General features: G+C 43.3%; 1 protein-coding gene across 2 annotated transcripts in view; it reads right to left on the bottom strand.

Annotated features, from left to right (window-relative positions):
• Window positions 1-3,502: 3,502 nt before the first annotated feature.
• LOC115086921 (stonin-1-like) overlaps window positions 3,503-19,126 on the bottom strand; it is a 76,034-nt gene continuing 60,410 nt past the window's right edge. For both annotated transcript variants that reach the window (XM_029593393.1, XM_029593394.1), the window contains 2 exons: window positions 17,567-17,769; window positions 3,503-11,205 (listed from right to left, as the gene is read on the bottom strand). In XM_029593393.1, coding sequence (XP_029449253.1) covers window positions 11,131-11,205; window positions 17,567-17,769 — 278 coding nt within the window. In that variant the 3' untranslated portion in view covers window positions 3,503-11,130. The remainder of the gene's footprint in view (window positions 11,206-17,566; window positions 17,770-19,126) is intronic.

Genomic DNA, 19,126 nt, shown 5'->3' with positions numbered 1-19,126 from the left:
TCTTTGTTCTAAGGCATAGGGGGACAAACTTAAAAATGTTAACATGTATATCCTGTATACCCTAGAGAAAAAGCAGAATAGGGGATTTATGATAGAAACATATAAATACCTCTAAGGTATCAAAGAACAAGAGGCGGGTCTCTTTTAACAGAAAGGTGTCTCTGGAATAAGGGATCATGGGATAAGGGTGAAAGAGGATAGACTCAGGACTAATTTTTTAAAAATTTAAAAAGAATTTTTAATAGCATTAATAATGCAATTGAAGGAAAAGTCAAATTTATCACAAAGAACAATATAAGCAAAAAAACAAGCGTCAATAGCTACAGCCAAATTAGTGATAAGTCCTCAAGGAAGGAATCAAATTAGAGTTCTCACAAAAGAAAAATAACTAATTAATTAATTAACCCCCCCCCCAAAATTATTAAACACAAGCCCCCACAGATATTACTAATTATCCACAACCAGTTATATAAATACAAGTGACTAGAGAATGTAAATCAGAGATTCGGTACTTTACCTACTAAACATTTTTTTCCAAGCGGGTTCTAGGTTGTAGATTATCTATCTATCTATTATCTTGATATCCCACCAAACATTTACAAGAAATTTTTTTTTGGGCGGGGGGATGGAAATTGCACCAATCTCTAATACTGACTCTTAAGCAATAGAATGTGTTTTCCTTTTTTCTTGAGTAGGCTTAGATAAATCTGGATAAACATTCACTCTCTGACCAAAAAATAAGAAAGCCATATTCTGGAAATATAATTTCAGATGTAAATCTTGTTCCATATCTAGGGTAAAGCCCACTATCAATGTCCCCCTCCTCTTGAGAAGACTTTAAGAACCCCATAACTTCCAGACTGTACACCAACAACAAGCATTCAACATCTCCCTCCCATTTCACAGGTGCTCTCTTAACAGTGGGTACAAAATAAACTAGGTAGGAGTTGCTATGAAGTCAATTCTAAATTTTCCAGAAAATATTTTTTTCAAACATTTCATATGGTGAGTTCATCCTCAACTTAGGAAAATTAATCATTCTCACACTCTTACATCTAGCCAGATTCTTCAAAACCTCGAGTCTACAATTCAAATAAGCATTCTCCTTAAGAGACACAAGTTTAGACTCTTGTAGGGAACTAATTTGAGCAGACAAAAAATTTAGCTGAGTGGTATGATGTTCCAGCTGCTCCTCATGCTCTTGAAACTTGCAGGAAACTTGAGAGGTGAAAGAACAAAACTGCAAGAGTGAGCTTGACCCAGTTCTTCCACTCTAGCCAAACAGGCTGCAGAGTCTTCCATAGTTAATGGTTTTGCTACCATCTTAATTTGGGGTAATCCTACGCAAGGGAGCTGGACCGGTGCTAGTACAACACTTCTCAAAAGGGCCTTAAAGATATATTTTTAGCACTGCTTGCTCTTCCTGCTCCATCAGTGATTCAACCTGAGCCAGCAGCACGTATGGTTCCAGCAAACTCCCCAGATCTTCGACCCCACATTTCAGAGACTTCGAGTACAGGACTCCAGGACTGCCGGCAACCACCTCCTCCACAGGCAGAGGTGCCAACTCCTTTGATTCAATGCACAGAAATTAATCGGGCAGCGGCCGTGGACTACAAGCCTCTGTAGTGAACAAGAAGCTAGAATCATTCACGTGTCATCACAGCAGCACTAGATCTTTCTCAAGAACTTGCAGCTGTCGAGACCCAAAAGTCGAGTGTTCCACCAAAAGATGCTGAAGTCACTGTAAGGTAAGCCCATACTTTGCCTTTATGCTTTTTGTCCATAAAAATTAGGAATAACAAAACAAAAAATGAACAAGATAAGGGGAGTGGGACTCAGGAGCTCAGGCAGGTGCATTCATCTGAATTGACCGACTCAAGAGTAATCTAAGGAAATATTTCTCTACCAAGAGGATGGTGGATGCATGGAACAGCCTTCCAGTGGAGGTAGTGGAGATAAGGATAGTATCCGAATTCAAGAAAGCATGTGATGAACACAGGGTATATCTGACGGAGTGGTAGGGATTGTGCAGCTGAATAGTTGGTATGGATGGGAAGACTAGATAGACCATATGGACTTTCTCCCATCATATTTTGATGTGGAGCCATCGCAGAATGAACATGCTTAGTTGGCCACTTCTACCTAATTCTAGATTTTGGTGATGTCACGAGATTTAGGCTGCATGCTAGAGAAGAGATGAAAAGAGGGTCATCACACTATATGAGATCATGCTAAAACACAATCAGGCCTATACATCCTAAAACACAATCAGGTGGAGCGCACTGTTAGCCCACGATTGTCTGCGCTATTTCGACTCGCTATTTTTACCCCACGCAGCCAACCCCCCCGAAACTAATAGTGCCCACAACATGCAAATGCATGTTGATGGGCCTTGCACATTTTAATTTCTGCCGGCACTGGGAAAGCAGAAAAAAATGCTTTTCTGTACACCCTCTGACTTAATATTTATTTATTTATTTATTTATTTTGTATACCGACATTCGATCGAGATATCACATCGGTTTCCAGATAACTAAAGGAATAGGGTGGTAACAGCCCTATTTTACATTATAACATGGTATTAAATAGATATAAGAATATTTTACATTATAACATGGTAATAAATATAACAAGAATATTTTACATTATAACATGGTAATAAATATAACAAGTTGTAACAGAACTAACAGGAGTACATGGAACATTAGACTATAGTATATAACATATGTACATAAATGGCTTGTTGATGAGGATAAATTATGGTAAGGAGAGCAGGGAGTGTAGAGGGGGGAGGGGAGAGAAAGGGATGTGTGGGAGGAAGGTAGTGATAGGGAGGGAAAGGGTGGTGGGAGATGCTTGTGTAGGGAGGGAAAGGTGTGGGGCGAGATGCTTGTGGAGGGGGCATGGAGTGGATGGTGCAATTGGGCGGGTTATGTGTCGGGTGGGAAAGCTTTTAAAAATAGCCATGTTTTGAGGTGTTTTTTGAAGACTTGCAGTGAAGGTTCGTTTCTGAGACAGGTGGGGAGGGTGTTCCATAAGGTGGGGCCCGCTATTGTTATGGCTCGTTTGCGGGTGACGTTGAGGTGTGCAGCTTTGAGATTAAGTCGGAGGCCCCAAATTTAAAAAAAAATTTAAAATTTAAAAAAAAATAATTAAAAATCGGCCCGCGGCTGGAAGACGGACGCTCAATTTAGCTGGCATCCGTTTTCCGAACCCGTGGCTGTCAGCGGTGTTTGAGAACAGACGCTGGTAAAATTGAGCGTCGGCTGTCAAACCTGCTGACAGCTGTCGCTTCTGTCAAACAGAAGGCACTTGGGACACACTAGTGTCCCTAGTGCCTCCTTTTCCCGTGGGCCTTCATTTAAATAATTGATCGCGCACCCAGAAGAGTGGCCTGGGCGCGCGTTGGGAGAGCGGGCGCTCGCATTGGAGTGCCGGATCTCCCGGAAGGTTTTACTGTAGCGGCCCAAATGTAAAAGACTTTTATTTGGTTGCCCTAAGCCATGTAGGGCTTCTGAGTTAACAGCTTTGTTTCTTTTTTTTTTTTTTTTATTTGCTAAAGCTAACCAGCTTTGGATGTAAATTTTCTAGATTCCAAATTTGGATGAATCTACCCCATATACTGCTCATTGTTAAAGGCCATTTAATAATATACTGCCGTACTCACATAACACAGCAAGCTGGCATTGTACTTGTGAATTCCATTCAATGTATTTTTCACCTAATCTAAATCCACTCTTTCAAAATCAGCTGCAGGAAAATAAATTATAATCCAAGGGGAAAAAAGAAAGAATAATGATAGTCTGAAATACAACTTTTAATTAAATGAATCAATACACAATTTACAGAATGCCTTGTTACAAAATTAATAGCCTGATCTCCTGCACTTAAATTGACAGTGCATAAAGCAATATTTTGAGTTAAGCATGACAACATTGATTCAATTATTTAAAAACTAAGTGAGAGCTAATTACTGTGAAACAATGGTTTCAATGTTGTACATAAGCAGAGTGCAACAAACAATTTTTTTTAAAGCAGATTTTGTTGAACTTGTGTGTTTAGAAATACTGTAGCACATCAACACTCATCTGAATTAAAACATCCGAAAGCATGGCATGCTCTCATCTGCTTGCCACTCATGTCTGTGCATTGCCCTCAAGGCCAACCATGTTGAACTCTATCTGCTGACAATGAAAAGATCTATATATTGGACATTCCAGCACGTTGCTGTCTTTCAAACTCACTCAAATTTTTCCTGACCCCAGCAAATCTCAAGCCAGGAGCGGATTCCCGATGACAGCCGGCCCGGGGATTAGCCGTCCAGGCTGGCCCAGGAGATACCACATGGTCTGCCGAGCGCGGCTCTGTCACAGCCGTGCTCGGCAGACCACGTGACTAGAACAACCGGCCCACCGGGGGGATGCCCGATCCGCCCCTGTCTCAATCTGCTAATTCTCAGAGAATGTTTGCTGTGACTGTTCTTAAAAGGGGGGAAAAAACCCAACATGGAAAGTCAACAGTAGCCCAGCCAAACTCTTCCTCACAATTCCCACTTGTTCAACAACTGAAATTGCATCAGTCAGTGCCCTTGTGTAGTAAATATGTGGAGAGAAAAATGTAAAAAACTGTTAGATTTTTGTTTGCACTTTCTCTGAACAGAATTCCTACATGGAGTTAAGTACTTTGGGATGCATTTCTGGCTTGGACAACACTGCAAAACTGTGAGCAACTGTGGCAGGATTTAAGTCTGTTGCAAAATAATCTCAGAAATGGGGAAAAAATGATGACGTTCAGATTAAAAAGTCACATTGCCAAATCTCTGCAACACAAAATGCAAGACTTCAAATGGTTTTTTTAAATCTTGCAAAAAGAAGACAAATTATACTTAAAGTTTGTGGAAAAAATTTCATGTGGAATTGTTTCTTCTCATGGCTGCCTCTTACAGGTAGCCTAATGTCCAAAACCAGGGAGTTATTATCCCAGCTGGGATCACTAACAGATTTTCACCAGTAGTAAGCAAGAGGAAGGAATAAATCTGTTTCCACTGAAAGCCATCAAATATCCACATAAAATGTCCTCCTTTCAATGCTGAATTTTTTATTTTTCCAGAGAAGATATTAGGAGTCAAATGTTTGAAATGCTCCTCCTAAACAACCAATCCCACCTCCTTGTACTGTAGTGAAATTTGGGTAATTCTAAAGTTTTATTTAAAAAAAATTAAATTTCAAATATCTGAGTCATTTCTTCTTGAAACTGCTGTATACAAGGATGAAAACATTTCTGAAATGTGAACAATTAATGGTTTGGTTAATAAAGCTATCAAATTATATCATCCTCCTTAGAGATGTGCACAAAGCAGAGCAGAACCCAGGCTTCCTCTCTCATGTCAATGTTTGCTCCAGCGAAATGTCACTATAGAAACACTTTTTGACCGTACAGTAAAAGCCCAGTCCCAGCACGTTAACTATCTGGAACGATCAGATAGCTGCATCTTGCCCGGGTATTTGGTGGGGGTGCGAAGTGGAGTTGCTGGTTTACCGACCCCCCAGTAGCTTTCCTCTGCTTTGTGTTCGGTCCACTTCTGCATCAGCCCCCTCCCCTCTTGTTGCAGGAAGCCGAGGGCTCTCAGATAATCCATATATTTGATTAACCCAACTAGCACTGCCTCTTCTCCATGCATACAGAGAGGGATTCAGGAGTTTGCCACCCCTAGGCACCGTTCCCACCCTCCCACTCCCCAGTAAGGTCAGCCAAAAGTGAGCAGGAGCTGTGAGGCACAGTCCCACAGTTTTTGCTACCGCAGCTCAGGCTTAGATTCTGTGGCAAAAACTGGAAAAATCTGAAGCTGACTGGCAAACATTTCCATCTTTTGTATTATAAAAATTAAGTAATTTTCAACCTTGCTTGTGTCTGTATAATTTATTTTTTTTTATTGGGGGAGGAAAAGGGATTTTAAGTATCCGTACAGAGACGAGATCTCGGGGATGGGCGAAAGAGGAGGGATGGGGAGAGAAAAGGAGGAGGACAAGGAATAGGGTGAAGAGAAGGTAAAACGACCGGGGATGGGAGGAAGGATTATGAGAAGGAAAGAGGATGGGGCAGGGGGGGGAAGAGAAGTAGAAAGGGATGGGGAGGATGGGAAGTGGAAGAAAGGGGGACATCAGGGTTCTGGGAGAGGAGAAAAAGAGGAGAGGGATGGAGGTTCTGAGATTCAGAAAGGGATTAGAACCTGCTGGGGGTGGGTTCCACGACCTGGGGGACAGAATCTCAGATCAAGAAACAGCGAGATAATAAATTGCAGCGGGCAGGGGAGGCAGGTACTATGTCCTGGTCCTGCTCCCCCCTACAGCTCTTCTCTAACCTCTCAATCTGGCACACACACACCAGCACCGATCCCTTCTCTCTCTCTCTCACACACACACAGCCCCCCTTCCCCCCATCTGATCTACTCTCATTCCTCAGCCTCTTTACCCACCTTTAATGATCCCCATTCAGCACCTTCTAATCTTACCAAAATGATCCCTAGCTTTGCTCTTAGTCTTCCAGGCTCACCCCCCTGCCATTTTGTTTCCTGCCTGCTGCCTGGGAAGGGAGGTGCTGGATCGGGAAGCAGGGGCCTGTTCTCTGCTGACATTCAGCCAGCCTCCAGCCTCCTGCCCCCCACCCCACAGAATTTTGCCGCCCTAGGCATGGGCCCAGCGTGCCCTATTGACAAATCCAGGCCTGCATGCAAAGCAGATAATGGGGCTTTTACTGTGCATATTGTTGAACAGAGAGACCCTCTGTAAATCAGTTTTCATTAAGAAACTGCACAAAAACTGAGAATGTTGTAAACTCAAAATTAAGAATCCACAAGCAACAATTTTGAAGAGGGTCTTCAGTGCTTGGGGGATGGGGTGGAGGATCCCCCTGGAGGGAGCAGCAGCAGATGCAGATGCAAAAGCCGATCCTGTGATGATCAGCACCCCCTTCCTCCTTGGCCTCCTTCACTGCAGAGGGTGGAATTTATGCCACTGACAGAACTGCCACAGCTCAAACTGCCCAAGTTTTGTCCACAGCGTTTATTTGGCACTAGGGGAAATCTTGCACATGACTGCATGAAAAGCAGATGGACTTTTCTCCAAGCCTTAAATCTGATCTTTATTTACATTACTCTGACTTTCCAGGAAGAAGTGCCAGCGAAACTGCTGCCTTATGTAGTTTGTTGTGAATTGGGTCACATAAATCTTTGTTCCTAACTGCTCCGGTGAACAGCGCTGTGCTGCAGAGGTTATGCTAAAACTCACCACAGCTCCAATTCAGTGAGCCAGACACATAAATATCTTTCTGATGCACAGCGGGGCCCATATCCAACTGCCGTGCAGCTTTGCTAGTTGGCTGGATAAACTTATCGGGCTAATTAACACGGTACAATCAGCGGTGCATCTCTGCCGCTGAATATACCCAGAGACCCTAAAGTTAGCTGGATAAGTTTATCCAGCTAACTTTAGGGACAGGTTTATAGGCCAACCACAGTTCGCCAGACTAACTCAACTCCTCCCTGATTCACCAATTCCCTGCCTCGAGTTATCCGGCTTAAATACTTGGCCGGATAAGTGACTTATCTGGCTAAGTGTCGACCACTGATCAAAGCCAGATATTCAGCAGCACCGCTTAGCCGGATCAATTGGACTTAACCGGCTAAGTCCATTTTTAGTATCGTGCTCAGTATGTATACAGCACATTAGGGGTGAAATGAATGGATAGCCGGTCTGTGTGCCACACACACACACACACAGCTCTCAGTTTTGAAAGCGCAAGCACACTTTCAGACTACATGTATTTGCATTTTGCAAGCAATATATTTCTAGAAATACGTTAAAATACTTTCTATAGTGTAGTACAACTTGGTAATGAAACCGGATTTCTATGAACGAGGCAGGCCATGCTATAAAGGAACAGTAAGTCTGAAACCGGCACGCAGGTACACACGGGCACAAGTTTGTCAGCCTCCGCCCAGGGACGCAGCTATTTTAAAACATACACGCGTATACATGCACGTTATTAAATAGCCTGGCTGCATGCACACGTGCGCTGAATTTTAAGCGGGCGCATGCACAAGTCCCACTTCTCTACGTAAGTGTGTGGGGGGGGGGGGGATTTTAAAAGGGATGTGTACCGGCGCCATTGCCTGTTTTACCAGTTCCTCCCCAGTTTGCCCAGTTCACAGACTGGTCCTCTAGAACCTCCTGATTTGATAGCCTGTGCACCATTTTACACCCCTCTGAAAGGGCTTGCTGGGGGTTTTTTTTTTACTTACACGCCACCCATAGCAAAAGTAGTTATGCGGCAGGGGACCTCGGCCCACATTGGATCGTGTAAGAATTTACGCACAAATTTATGGTTAGAGTCCCAAAATGTCCACATGCTGCCCATGCCCCGCCCCCTTTTTGAGAAATTCCGAGATGTGCGCGCAACGGCATTTAAGCGCATATCCAGCCGGCTTTTAAAATCCGCTCAGTGCGTGCAAGCCCAACATCCCCTAAATTCACTTTAAACTTCTTGGGCTCCTTATCATACGGCACACCTAATCCCCGCTCAGCTGATAACTTGACATTATTTCAGTTTCTAGTGAATACATATTTCCAACTATTAATTACATTGATCTCTCATGTCTTTGCCCCATCTGCTTCTCTCGTGTGGCTGGGAAGAGTCTAGACGGTAGCTGTTTGGGTTATGAGAAACTACTGCCAGGTTAGGAACGTGCAAATCAATCTACGCAGGAAGAAACAGATATGCAAAAATTGAGATAAAATGCAAGCACTGTCTCAGTTTATGATCACTGTGTATTGACCGTGCTACTGCTTTTCTCACCAGCTTGATGCCAGCTAGGTTGTCATAATTCTCTTTCTTAAGAAAATGCCCAAAGCTAACAGGTGCTTACAACCCTGTTTGTACTGTCACTAATATTCCACAATTCACATTCATTGTTTTCATGGTTTTCCTTTTATCAATGGTTACCTATTAAGAAGTTTGTCAATTTCATGTTCTGTGTGTATTTGTAAATTTTTACTTAACCATTTCATTTATTTTGACTGACCTGTGTTTCGCCACCCGCATGTATCATTTCAAAATGCCCTCAGTACAGATCAGGGATGGGCAAAGTGAACGTGATTTAGGCTCAAGACACAAAGTACTTTCTCCACTTCCGGGTGGCTTGTCTACTTTCCGCTTGAGAAAGGCAAAAGACTGACAGGTCTGGCACGTGAAGTCCCCCATTTACCTAAGGAAGAGGAGTAGCGTGCACAGTAACAATGCCGGCTTCCCCGTAGATTAAACAGGCACGGGTAAAAGTCAGGATCTCATGGAAACCGCATCCTAAAGGGGATTAGAGAGGCAGAATACGAGAGAGAGCACCAGCAAAGCCAACCAGCTCAAGGTGGATAAGATTTCACTTCCATAGGCACAGGGTTAGGCAAATCCTTGTTGAAGTGTGATACAGCACTGGTCACATTTTCTTTTTAGAACACAATAAGAAGTGCACACAGTTGTCATTTAACCTGGCCCCCCTTGACTTACAGGAAATGTAAATGGCAGACTTACAGTCAACTCCCTTCTCTTGCTGGCAGATAAAAGTAGTTAAGCAGCTTGGTGCTGTACAAAAAAATCTAAAATAAGACTAATGCTTATTTTCAAAAGCTGCCCCCCCACACAGCTGTTCTGTAGCCCCATGAATCACACCTTCCCACATCCTGTGGGATCACAGTGCTGGAGTAAATGCCAACATTTTTACAATTAGGAGCTCCAGGCAGGTTATGGTAAGAGTTTTTGTGTTTGCTTTGCTGCTGTAGTATGGCTTTTTCAGGGGGCTTTGGAATAAGTCCTGAAAAACACCAAGGGGTCCCATATTCAGCCGCTGAGGGGCTAGATAAGTTAGCCGGATAGACCTAGCCAGCTAACCTGGATTTTCAGCACTATGGCCGTACCGCTGATTGTACCCAGCTATCTTAAAAGTTAGCCAAGTAGGTACATCCGGCTAACTTTAGACCTGCCTGCAGCAAGGCCAGAGTTAGGTTAACTAACCGGCTACCTCTGCTCCTCCCCGCAATGCCCCCAACATGTCTGGCTAAAGTTTAGCCGTATGAAGAGTTATATGGCTATATTTTAGCTAGATAAGTCACCAAATATCACAGCTAAACTATTTAGATGGATGCCATTTCAGTTATCTATCTAAATGGCTTTTGAATATCTACCCCTAAATGTCCACCATCAAAAATACTGTCCTTGGGTGGAGGAAAGAGGGTGGGAATTGGGAAAATTGGGGATTTTTTTTTCCATCCATTCCCCTCCCCCTCAAAAGAAATGCTGCAATTCCTGCAGCTACCAGCAACAGCAGGCAGATGATGCTGGGCCTGGAAGCAGAAGTGTCAGGGCCCCATAAGCCCTGACACTTCTGCAGCACTAAACTATGGCAAGGAACGGTTTGCAGCAAGGGAGAGGGGATTCAATGCATGCACTTGGATTTGGAGTGCTTTTCAACTTCCGCCCTGATAAAACTGACCTCCTCCTTATTAGATCAAGGTCATTCTCAATAAGGTAGGGATTAAGTCCTTGGTTGCTCTCCCCCATCCCCACCCACCTCTCCCCACCCATGACTTCTCCCCAGCTCCAGCCTGGAACTGAAAAGCGCCGAAAAGGTTTCAGATCACTAACCTCCTGAAAAAAAAACCCCAAAACAAAAAAAAACAAACCCACATCTCCACTGCAGGGCGCGGATACAAAAAGCAAGCTGACAGTTTGTCTTCTCTACTGCTTGAAAGACTAGTGAGAGGATAAATTTATATAATAAGAGCATAAATCAAATGACTTAAAATCTTTGACAGTAATTCTACCTTAAATCATAAATAATGGATTCTTTAGTATGTAACAGTATTAGATTCAGTTTAGATTATAATGCTGTTAGCTCTTAGACGCTGTTGCATCTGCAGAAACCTAGAAGACGGCACTATTCCTAGCTCAGTTCAGGAGGGCAGAAGAACGTTGCCATCTACATTACACATCGCTAGATAAGGTCATCTTCTCCGTGCGGGACATTTCTGAAGGAAATTTAATAACGAGCTGGCAGCAGGAATGCATTCTCCACCACTGTCACTGTGTTATACAGGCACCAGCTTTCTCGGGGTCTTCTCCATCAATTCTAATCCATTTCTTTTCAATTTCAATCTAGGGGGAGAAACATAAGAGTTGCAGCATGTTATTAAAAGGTCACAGAAGCAGGAATAAAAAGACAAATCTTATTCAACTGAAACTGATGTTGGTAGAACTGTATTATATAATTTCAAGTAAAAAAAAAAAAAAAGCTATTTCATTTCTTTCCCCTTTAAAGGGGCTGATCAGGGTCATCCCTAGTTTATGGTGAATCAGGAGAGGGGGGGGGGGGTGACTGGCCCCAGGCCACATGCTTCAATATCACCCTGGCAACCAATGTCCATTAGCCCCAGTGCTTCTCAACAAGTGTGCAGCCGGCGGTGAAGCTGGCAACCTCAGCTAAATGTTTTCCACCTCCCCTTCCCCCCAGCCCGGTCAGATCATCTTCCACCCGTGGGACAGCAATGCTTATAACCTGCATCTGCCTCCTCCTTTGCCAGCTTCAGTCTAAAGTCTTTATAGGTAGAGATGCACAGTCCTGCAGAACCGACCAACACTATGCATTAAAACGTTAAATTCAAACCGGCACAGAAGGCAGATGCAAGTGTAACCCGACCATCCTGTCAGGATACCAGGAAGCCCTAGGACATGCCATGGTAGGGAATAATTAGGGGAGGATCCATTCATGTGCAGCCCCTCCCCCCTTGAGGGTCCTGGAATGGACGTCCCACTTCAGGGCTCAGCCAAGAGCTCTGGGGGCAGTATAAGTTTGCTGGGCAGGAGGAGGGTTGGAGATTTACTCTTGGGAGCTCTGGCCTTCCCGGCTGGCAGTGTGCGAGTAAGGTCGTGGATTTCCCTGCCTATCCACTCCCTGGTGGGTAAGGGTTACCTCATGAGAATTTTTGGGAGTTCTGGACTTTTACATGGTAGGAGCCTTGCTGGACACCTGGGCCTTTCCTGGATTCAGGGGACGGGGAATCCTGTGTTTGGGACCTCCAGGGGTAGAAAAGACCTGCCCTCCAAGATGGTGACCCATTGAAAGGGGCAACTCCAGGTGTTATTTCCGTTTTGGGGACGAAAAGAAATTGTTTTGTGACGATCTGGGAGGAAGTGTTTTTTCTGCCTCTCTTCCTACCCATCTAAGGACCTGTGAAGATACAAATCCAGTTTGTATCCCTCCTAAAAGGGATCTCCCATTGTATTGAAAAGGAAAAGATCTACTAACTGTAAGAGACTTTTGAAACTTATTGAGGACACCCATCAAGAGTCTCCACTCTCTAAGGAGAGAGAGGATTTATTCTCTGTGCATGGACAGGAAAACGCCTTCCAAAGAAGGCCAAAATCCTAACTGTCTTAGGGTTACCCTGCCTACCGGGACTACTACTTTGCCTAATCCAGGAAGATGGATGGATCCCTTGCCTGTTTAAAATATTCCTGCACAGCTAGAGGATAGAGGCTGTAATTAAGAGAAGAAAGACAGTTGTGCTGGGATTAGTTTAATTGTACCAGTCCATCTGTTTATTCAGTAAAGTTTTATTTTGGACACTAACCCAGTGCGGCCTGCATGATTCATTGGCAAATAGCACCCACAGTGAAGAGAATTACCACTCTCACAGGGATACCACCCTACAGGAAGTTAGTCACCCCCACACTAGGCCCTGAAAGTTAATCTTCCCCCCCTACCAAAAGGACTCGCACTCTAGGGAAAGGGACACAAAAAAGAAACAAAGATCTTACAAATTCTTTTTCTGGCCCTACCCATGCAAGAAAGGCACAGTGCGATGGGGTTACACAAGTAAGGTACTGATGTCCTTCTGACAGCAGGAGGGAGAGGGAAAGAAACAAATGATTAGGGGAAGGGGGAAGAGAGGCCCCACCAGGCTCATTTACCCTGACTCCATACCCCTGCCAGGTTCAGTCTTGGCGTCAGTTAAATAAATTTTGAAAGGAGTTACTTGAAAAAAGGAAACAAATTAACATAGCAATTTTTAAAAGCCACTTACGTGAATAAATCCTGTGGACAATTCAATGGTATATATTGTAGTGCAGCAAGCTACTATAAACCAGGTTCATGCCCCCATGAGGTTATCATGTGATGGAGCCTTACATTGTGGACTGAGTTGCATCTGGAGCTAAGTGATGTGTTTTGGACCTGTCAAAAAGGGGTTTTCAACCCTGCAGGGACTGCAAACCGCCACAGTCAAGGTGAAGGAATATAAAAATGTCAAAAACCACTGTGTGCTCTCCTGTGAATGACAAGTGTTCTGCAAGAACCAGCATCCAGCACTCACAATGTTAACAAGTTGGGAAAAGGGCTGTACTGTTTAGCCTGCTCACAGAACAGGGCAGGCTAATCCAGCAGAGGAGGAAGCCAAAGGAATGCTGGGAGATCATTTAAGGTAGAAAAGGCACAATTTAATTGGCTCTGTCTGTGTGTGCAGGGTAGGGATGGCCAGGAATTGGAGCCAGAAGCCAGGAAAAGAGGAGTTCATCTGGCAGCCCTGCAATCAGTTCTTCTCCTGAAGAGCTAATTATTGAGAGGGAGAGACAGAGGTCTGCGCTGAGAGAGACAGACATCTGTTCTTTCTTCATAGCTGAGCTACATGTAAAATTCCAACAAGGGACAGAGGAGCCAGGAGCTGAGAGACATCCTTTCCAGAGATACCCAAGCCCAGGAGTACATGGCTGGATCATCCTCCCAAGAGAATGAGTTAAGTAATTTAAACTTTGAGCAGGGAGTATCTTAGCAGAGAACAGAGAGGGTTTATTTCCTTGCTTTTTGTCACAAATTCAGTATCTCATCTTAACTGCTTCAGCCTTTCAGCCAAAAGTCAAGTATAAACCCTTTCTGGCAGGTACATCCACATGAGATAGGGCTGGGAAAAGAAGCTGATGGACCTTGATCTTTCTGTAAAAGATTGAAACCAGGCCACTATCTGTTTAGTACCAAGTGCTCATCTATTTGGTTTGTCATCTAGCCAGCACCACCATCAAGAGGGGCTTCTCCATTTGTTTTTTCCACAAACTTTTGTATTTGGGACAGGGTGCACCCTTTACAAACTGGTGAAACTGTGATGTATCTGCCCCCCTTTTTGAGTACATAGGGTTAAAGATAATTTTTGAAATTGTGAATTTCACTGCTTTTCCCCACCAACCTTTCTCTATTAGTGTTTTGGTTTTTTTTTTAATACTATTCATACGAGTGTGTTGGTTGCCCTGATTAATAAACCATATCCAATGTTATCTTTACATTGCTTGATTTAAAATAAGAAAATTGCAAGTTTATATTATGCTTCACTACTGTACTTTTCCCATTTAATATTTTGGTTGGATTTACTGTCTACTTTCACAATACTAGTAAAAGGGCTAATTTCTGTTTTATTCTGGTGTGATGGTTTTATCTGATCTGTGGTGCCACCAGTGAGAGGTTGTTTGGGAAGAGCACTGAATTGTGGTATCAGGTGACTGTAACCCTGTCTCATCTCCCAGTCAGGCTACGAGCCCAAAGATAAATATTAGTAAATATAATTTCTCATGTGGTACTCCCCACCCCAAGCACAGGGTAATTCATAGTCTGGACCAAGGGGGGGGGGGGGGGGGGGGTCACAGTAACAATTTTCAAAAGCCCATTTACATGGGTAATGTGCATTTAGACATGTAAAACCCATTTTTAAGCGTGTAAATGCTTTTGAAAATCAGGACCTAGGTGTACACTAACACAGCTTAGTGTGTTGTGCTCACTATCAATTAAACTTTGAGCCGGTTACCACCTGGGACCCTCAAGTTCCTAATAATACTTTAATAGGTTCAAGTGTTTAAAGCAGTGATGTTAGCAATATGTTTTTAGTAGCACAGGTGACTGTTAAATTAAAATCATTAAAATGCTAGTTTGATTTTTAACCAAGTGAATCTAGTGCTCATGGAAGGTGCACTGGCAACAAAGGTCTTCCATGAATCCCAAGAATTGCAGCACATCAGCATCAGTGCAAGCTCTGCCACACTGCTCTGCCCACGTCTCAAGTCTGCTTTGGGAAATCACCTCTAACTGTAAAATAGCAATTCAGTTTTCGTGGCTACAAGGGCAACGTTTACAGTCAGACTGTCTGCCGGGCACTGCCAGTATAAGGCTGCCACAGTCAATGCAACGGCATTGGACCCCGCTATTCCCGGAAACCCTGTGCGACTGTACAATACACCTGCTTCCTGCATCAATTCCGCTCATGTCACTGCTTTCCTATCAAAACTTTCCCTGCTCAGAGAGAAGAGCTGAAGTACATTGCAAGGTCAGGGAGGAGATTTTCTGTTTGCTTGGCAAAAAAAAGTGGGAGAGAGAAATGACTGAGAAAGTTGAGATAATAGCAGCCAGGCAAGGAATGACATTTTCATTTCATTTGCCCCAAAATTGTGGGGTGGGAAGGGAGATGTGCAAAAGACAGGAGCAGCCAAGGTGAGGGATGAAATTTTGCTGTATCCAGACATGGGACGCAATTATAAATGTCTTTGCCACAAAGTGCTGCCACTGGAAACTGAACTGAAACCACCAACTCATTTCACAGTGGCCATCAAAGAGCTTCCAGATGGTAACGACTTCTGATCAATTCACTGCCAATCAGAACTGGATATGAACCAGTGACCTGGAAGTGAAAGGTCTTGTATTCCTGTGCCAAACCCCTTAGGCCATCCAGTCCCCCACAATTCAGTTTTTATTTCATTTGTAGGCAAATATTAGTGTTTCACCTAGTCATAAGCTCCTCTTAGAAAGCCATTCCCACCGTGAGTAAAGAGATCACTGCCATGCTGATGCCACAACAACTCTGCCAACATCACGCCGATGAATGTAGAAAAATCAATGGAGAGTACATAGCTGAAGAGTGGACCTCAAGGAGGAGATTTAAAAAAAAAATACATAATGCAGCCGTAGCAGGTGCTCACTTTATGGCCCCCAAAATGTACAAAAAATAAGAGGTACAATATAATCAAAAGAAAAGAGACCTAAACATAGGAAGAGATCAGGATGCAAAAACTGCAAATGTGAAAGGTCTAATTAGTAATGCTGCGGTGATTCTTATGCAACAAGTGATTTTTCATTGATAACTGTTTAGTGCGGTATTGTAACACTACACCCAGAATTTAGGGGGTTAAGTAACTGACTGCACAGATTGAAAGTCAATTACCGGGGGACTTTACGCCAATTTCAAAAGGGGAAGAAGCAAGCAAGCTTTCCTGAAATCAGGCCAATCCCGTGGAATGCGGGACCTATTACTATTTGTGAGATCGCCAATTACCAGGTTTTTAGAAAGCAGCTTAAAGCAGCCTTTGGAGGCTGAGACAGAGAGGTTTGCGGTTTCATTGACTGCAGATTTACTCATTTTACTTTATGATCTATGTCCTTGTTCTCGAGCCCGCTGACAGCCACAGGTTCGGAAACCGGACGCCTGCAAAATTGAGCGTCCGGTTTTCAACCCACAAGCTGCTTTTAAATTTATTTTTTTTTACTTTTGGGACCTCCGACTTAATATCGCCATGATATTAAGTCAGAGGGTGCACAGAAAAGCAGTTTTTACTGCTTTTCTGTGCACTTCCCCGGCGCCGGCAGAAATTAACGCCTACCTTTGGGTAGGCGCTAATTTCTGAAAGTAAAATGTGTGGCTTGGCTGCACATTTTACTTACTGTATCGCACGGGAATGACTAATAGAGCCCGCAACATGCATTTGCATGTTGCGGGCTCTATTAGTCGCGGGAGGGGGGGGGTTGGACGCGCTTTTTTGACGTGCTATTACCCCTTACTGAATAAGGGATAAAGCTAGCGCGTCAAAAACGCGCGTCCAAATGCCGGTTAACAGTGCGCTCCACTGCAATTTGATTTGAGCTCCACCGGAGCGCACTGTTCTGTATCGGCCTGAAAGATGGGTAATTTTATACAAGCACGTTTTCTGCAAGTAATGCACTATTTTACCTGCAGAAATAGTTTTAAAAATGACCCCCTTAATGTTGTAATATAAGTAAATGGTCATCAGAAAACCAAAGTGATGAAACATCAGCACAGGATGCAAAATGTTAATTTTTACATTAAAAAATAATAATAATGACAGTTTTGCTAATGATACTACTTATTATTGATACTTAAGGACTGGTCATGGAGAACATTCTGAGGCTTGAGCTCACTGAGGATGCCATGGAGGCAGTGCTCACAGTCCTCAGTTATCATGCAAGATGACAGCATGTGGTCAGATGCAGGTTACACTCTTACTGAGCTCCAGAGAGAGCCGAAGTCTTTGGCCTGTGGCCAAGGAGGGTCTCTGCAATACCTAGACTAAACTTCAAGCAGATTAAAAATGGAGGGGGAGGGGCATTTTCAGGGTAGCATATTATTCTAGATAAGATCTTTCTACTAAACAAAGCAGCCTCTGTACATGCAGGACTGAAGGGGAATACCTGGCAATGGTAAGATGTCTTGTAAACGAGGTGTTTTTGGGGCTGAATGTCACTGTCGATGCCCACGGACTTCACTTCAGCTCCTGAGGCGTCGGTGCCAGGCATGTCAAATTGCACAGTTGCAAACGGATGCCAGTCGGATGGTATTTCCTGATCTGATCCAAGTTCCAGTTTGCAAGATAAACTATGTGGCTGATCAGGACCTTTAAAGAAGCATAAATGACATGCAATATGATTTGAGCTTTCACATTTTACATTCAGTATTCCATTACATTGATTGCTGCCTTTTCTCAAGTTGCACGTCTTCTGGTTCATCTAATATACAATATTTCTCTCCTCTGTTCACGTGTGCTTTCTTTCCTAACAGGACATTCATCACTGGTACATGCAGCTTCATTAAGAAAATCAAAGGGCATAGAAGTTATTTCTGTGTCAGAAACATAGAAAGAGCCGGGTTTACCATTAGTGATGACAGAGAAATAATATACAATTGTCCAATTTTTATCCTGAAACAGTTTATATTTCTTTCAGTAAAATATATATCTCTATCTATCTATATCTATTTATATACACACAATCATACATACACCTATTGTTTGTTTTGTTTTTTATATAGGTCCAAATATTTCTTATTCTTGCAAATTTTATCTGCCCTAGTTTTGCATGTTTTAAGGAATGATTGCATCTTGAGATATAATGCCGGACCTTCACTGTAGCTCACCTTCCCATTAATGATAGGGCTTTAATTAGTGCTTGCTTACCAGCTTGAGAAATTAATGGTTAACCCACAGTACATCTTCTAAGGGCAGCAAATGATTAGTTAACATCCCAGCCTTTTGAGGGTCGAACGCATCAGTGCACATATTCATAGCAATATTATGGGGTCGATTTTAAAAGCATTGCTTCTGCAAAAATGCCCATATGCGCGAGTATGTGGGTCGCAGATTTTAAAAGTGACTATTTATGTGTGGGGCAGAGCAATGGTGGGGCTGTTACACACTTAACTCTGTATTTTAAAACCAGAGGCCGCAGTGCGTGGCAACTTGTCAGCCGCGTAACTTTACTACTGCTCCCGATGAGAAGCAAGTCTGCAGATCTCCATTTTAAGGCTTACACAACAGAGTGAGGGCTCTGGATCAACCGGGAAGAATGCAGGATAAAGAACCGGAGGAATCTGGATGACCTCAGGACTGAATGGGCAAACTGGTGGACTAACTGGAAAACGGGGAATGTCCCTCGCGCGAGCATGCTTTAAAGCCAGCAAAGTCTGATGGAAGATACACGAAGCAGGTTTGCTGGAATAACCTCTTAAAATTAGAAGCATATTTTAAATCATAAGCACGCAAGATTTAAAAGTCCAGAATTTCTCCGCTCGTGCACAGATTTGCGTCTATATGAGCACATGCGTGCTCATTTTAAAATGAGCCTCTATATGAATACAGCAATAAATGCTTATTTTTTATGCTGATCCTAGTGGCACAGTATTGCAATGAACACTACATAATGCCAACTCATGTGAATGTACCCAAAATACAATATTCCTCTGGAGACAGATACTAG

This window comes from Rhinatrema bivittatum, chromosome 3, assembly GCF_901001135.1.
Source record: "Rhinatrema bivittatum chromosome 3, aRhiBiv1.1, whole genome shotgun sequence".
In the NCBI taxonomy this organism is placed as follows: domain Eukaryota; kingdom Metazoa; phylum Chordata; class Amphibia; order Gymnophiona; family Rhinatrematidae; genus Rhinatrema; species Rhinatrema bivittatum.
Note: the sequence above shows the minus strand (reverse complement) of the source record. Positions and strands in the feature narration are given on the sequence as shown.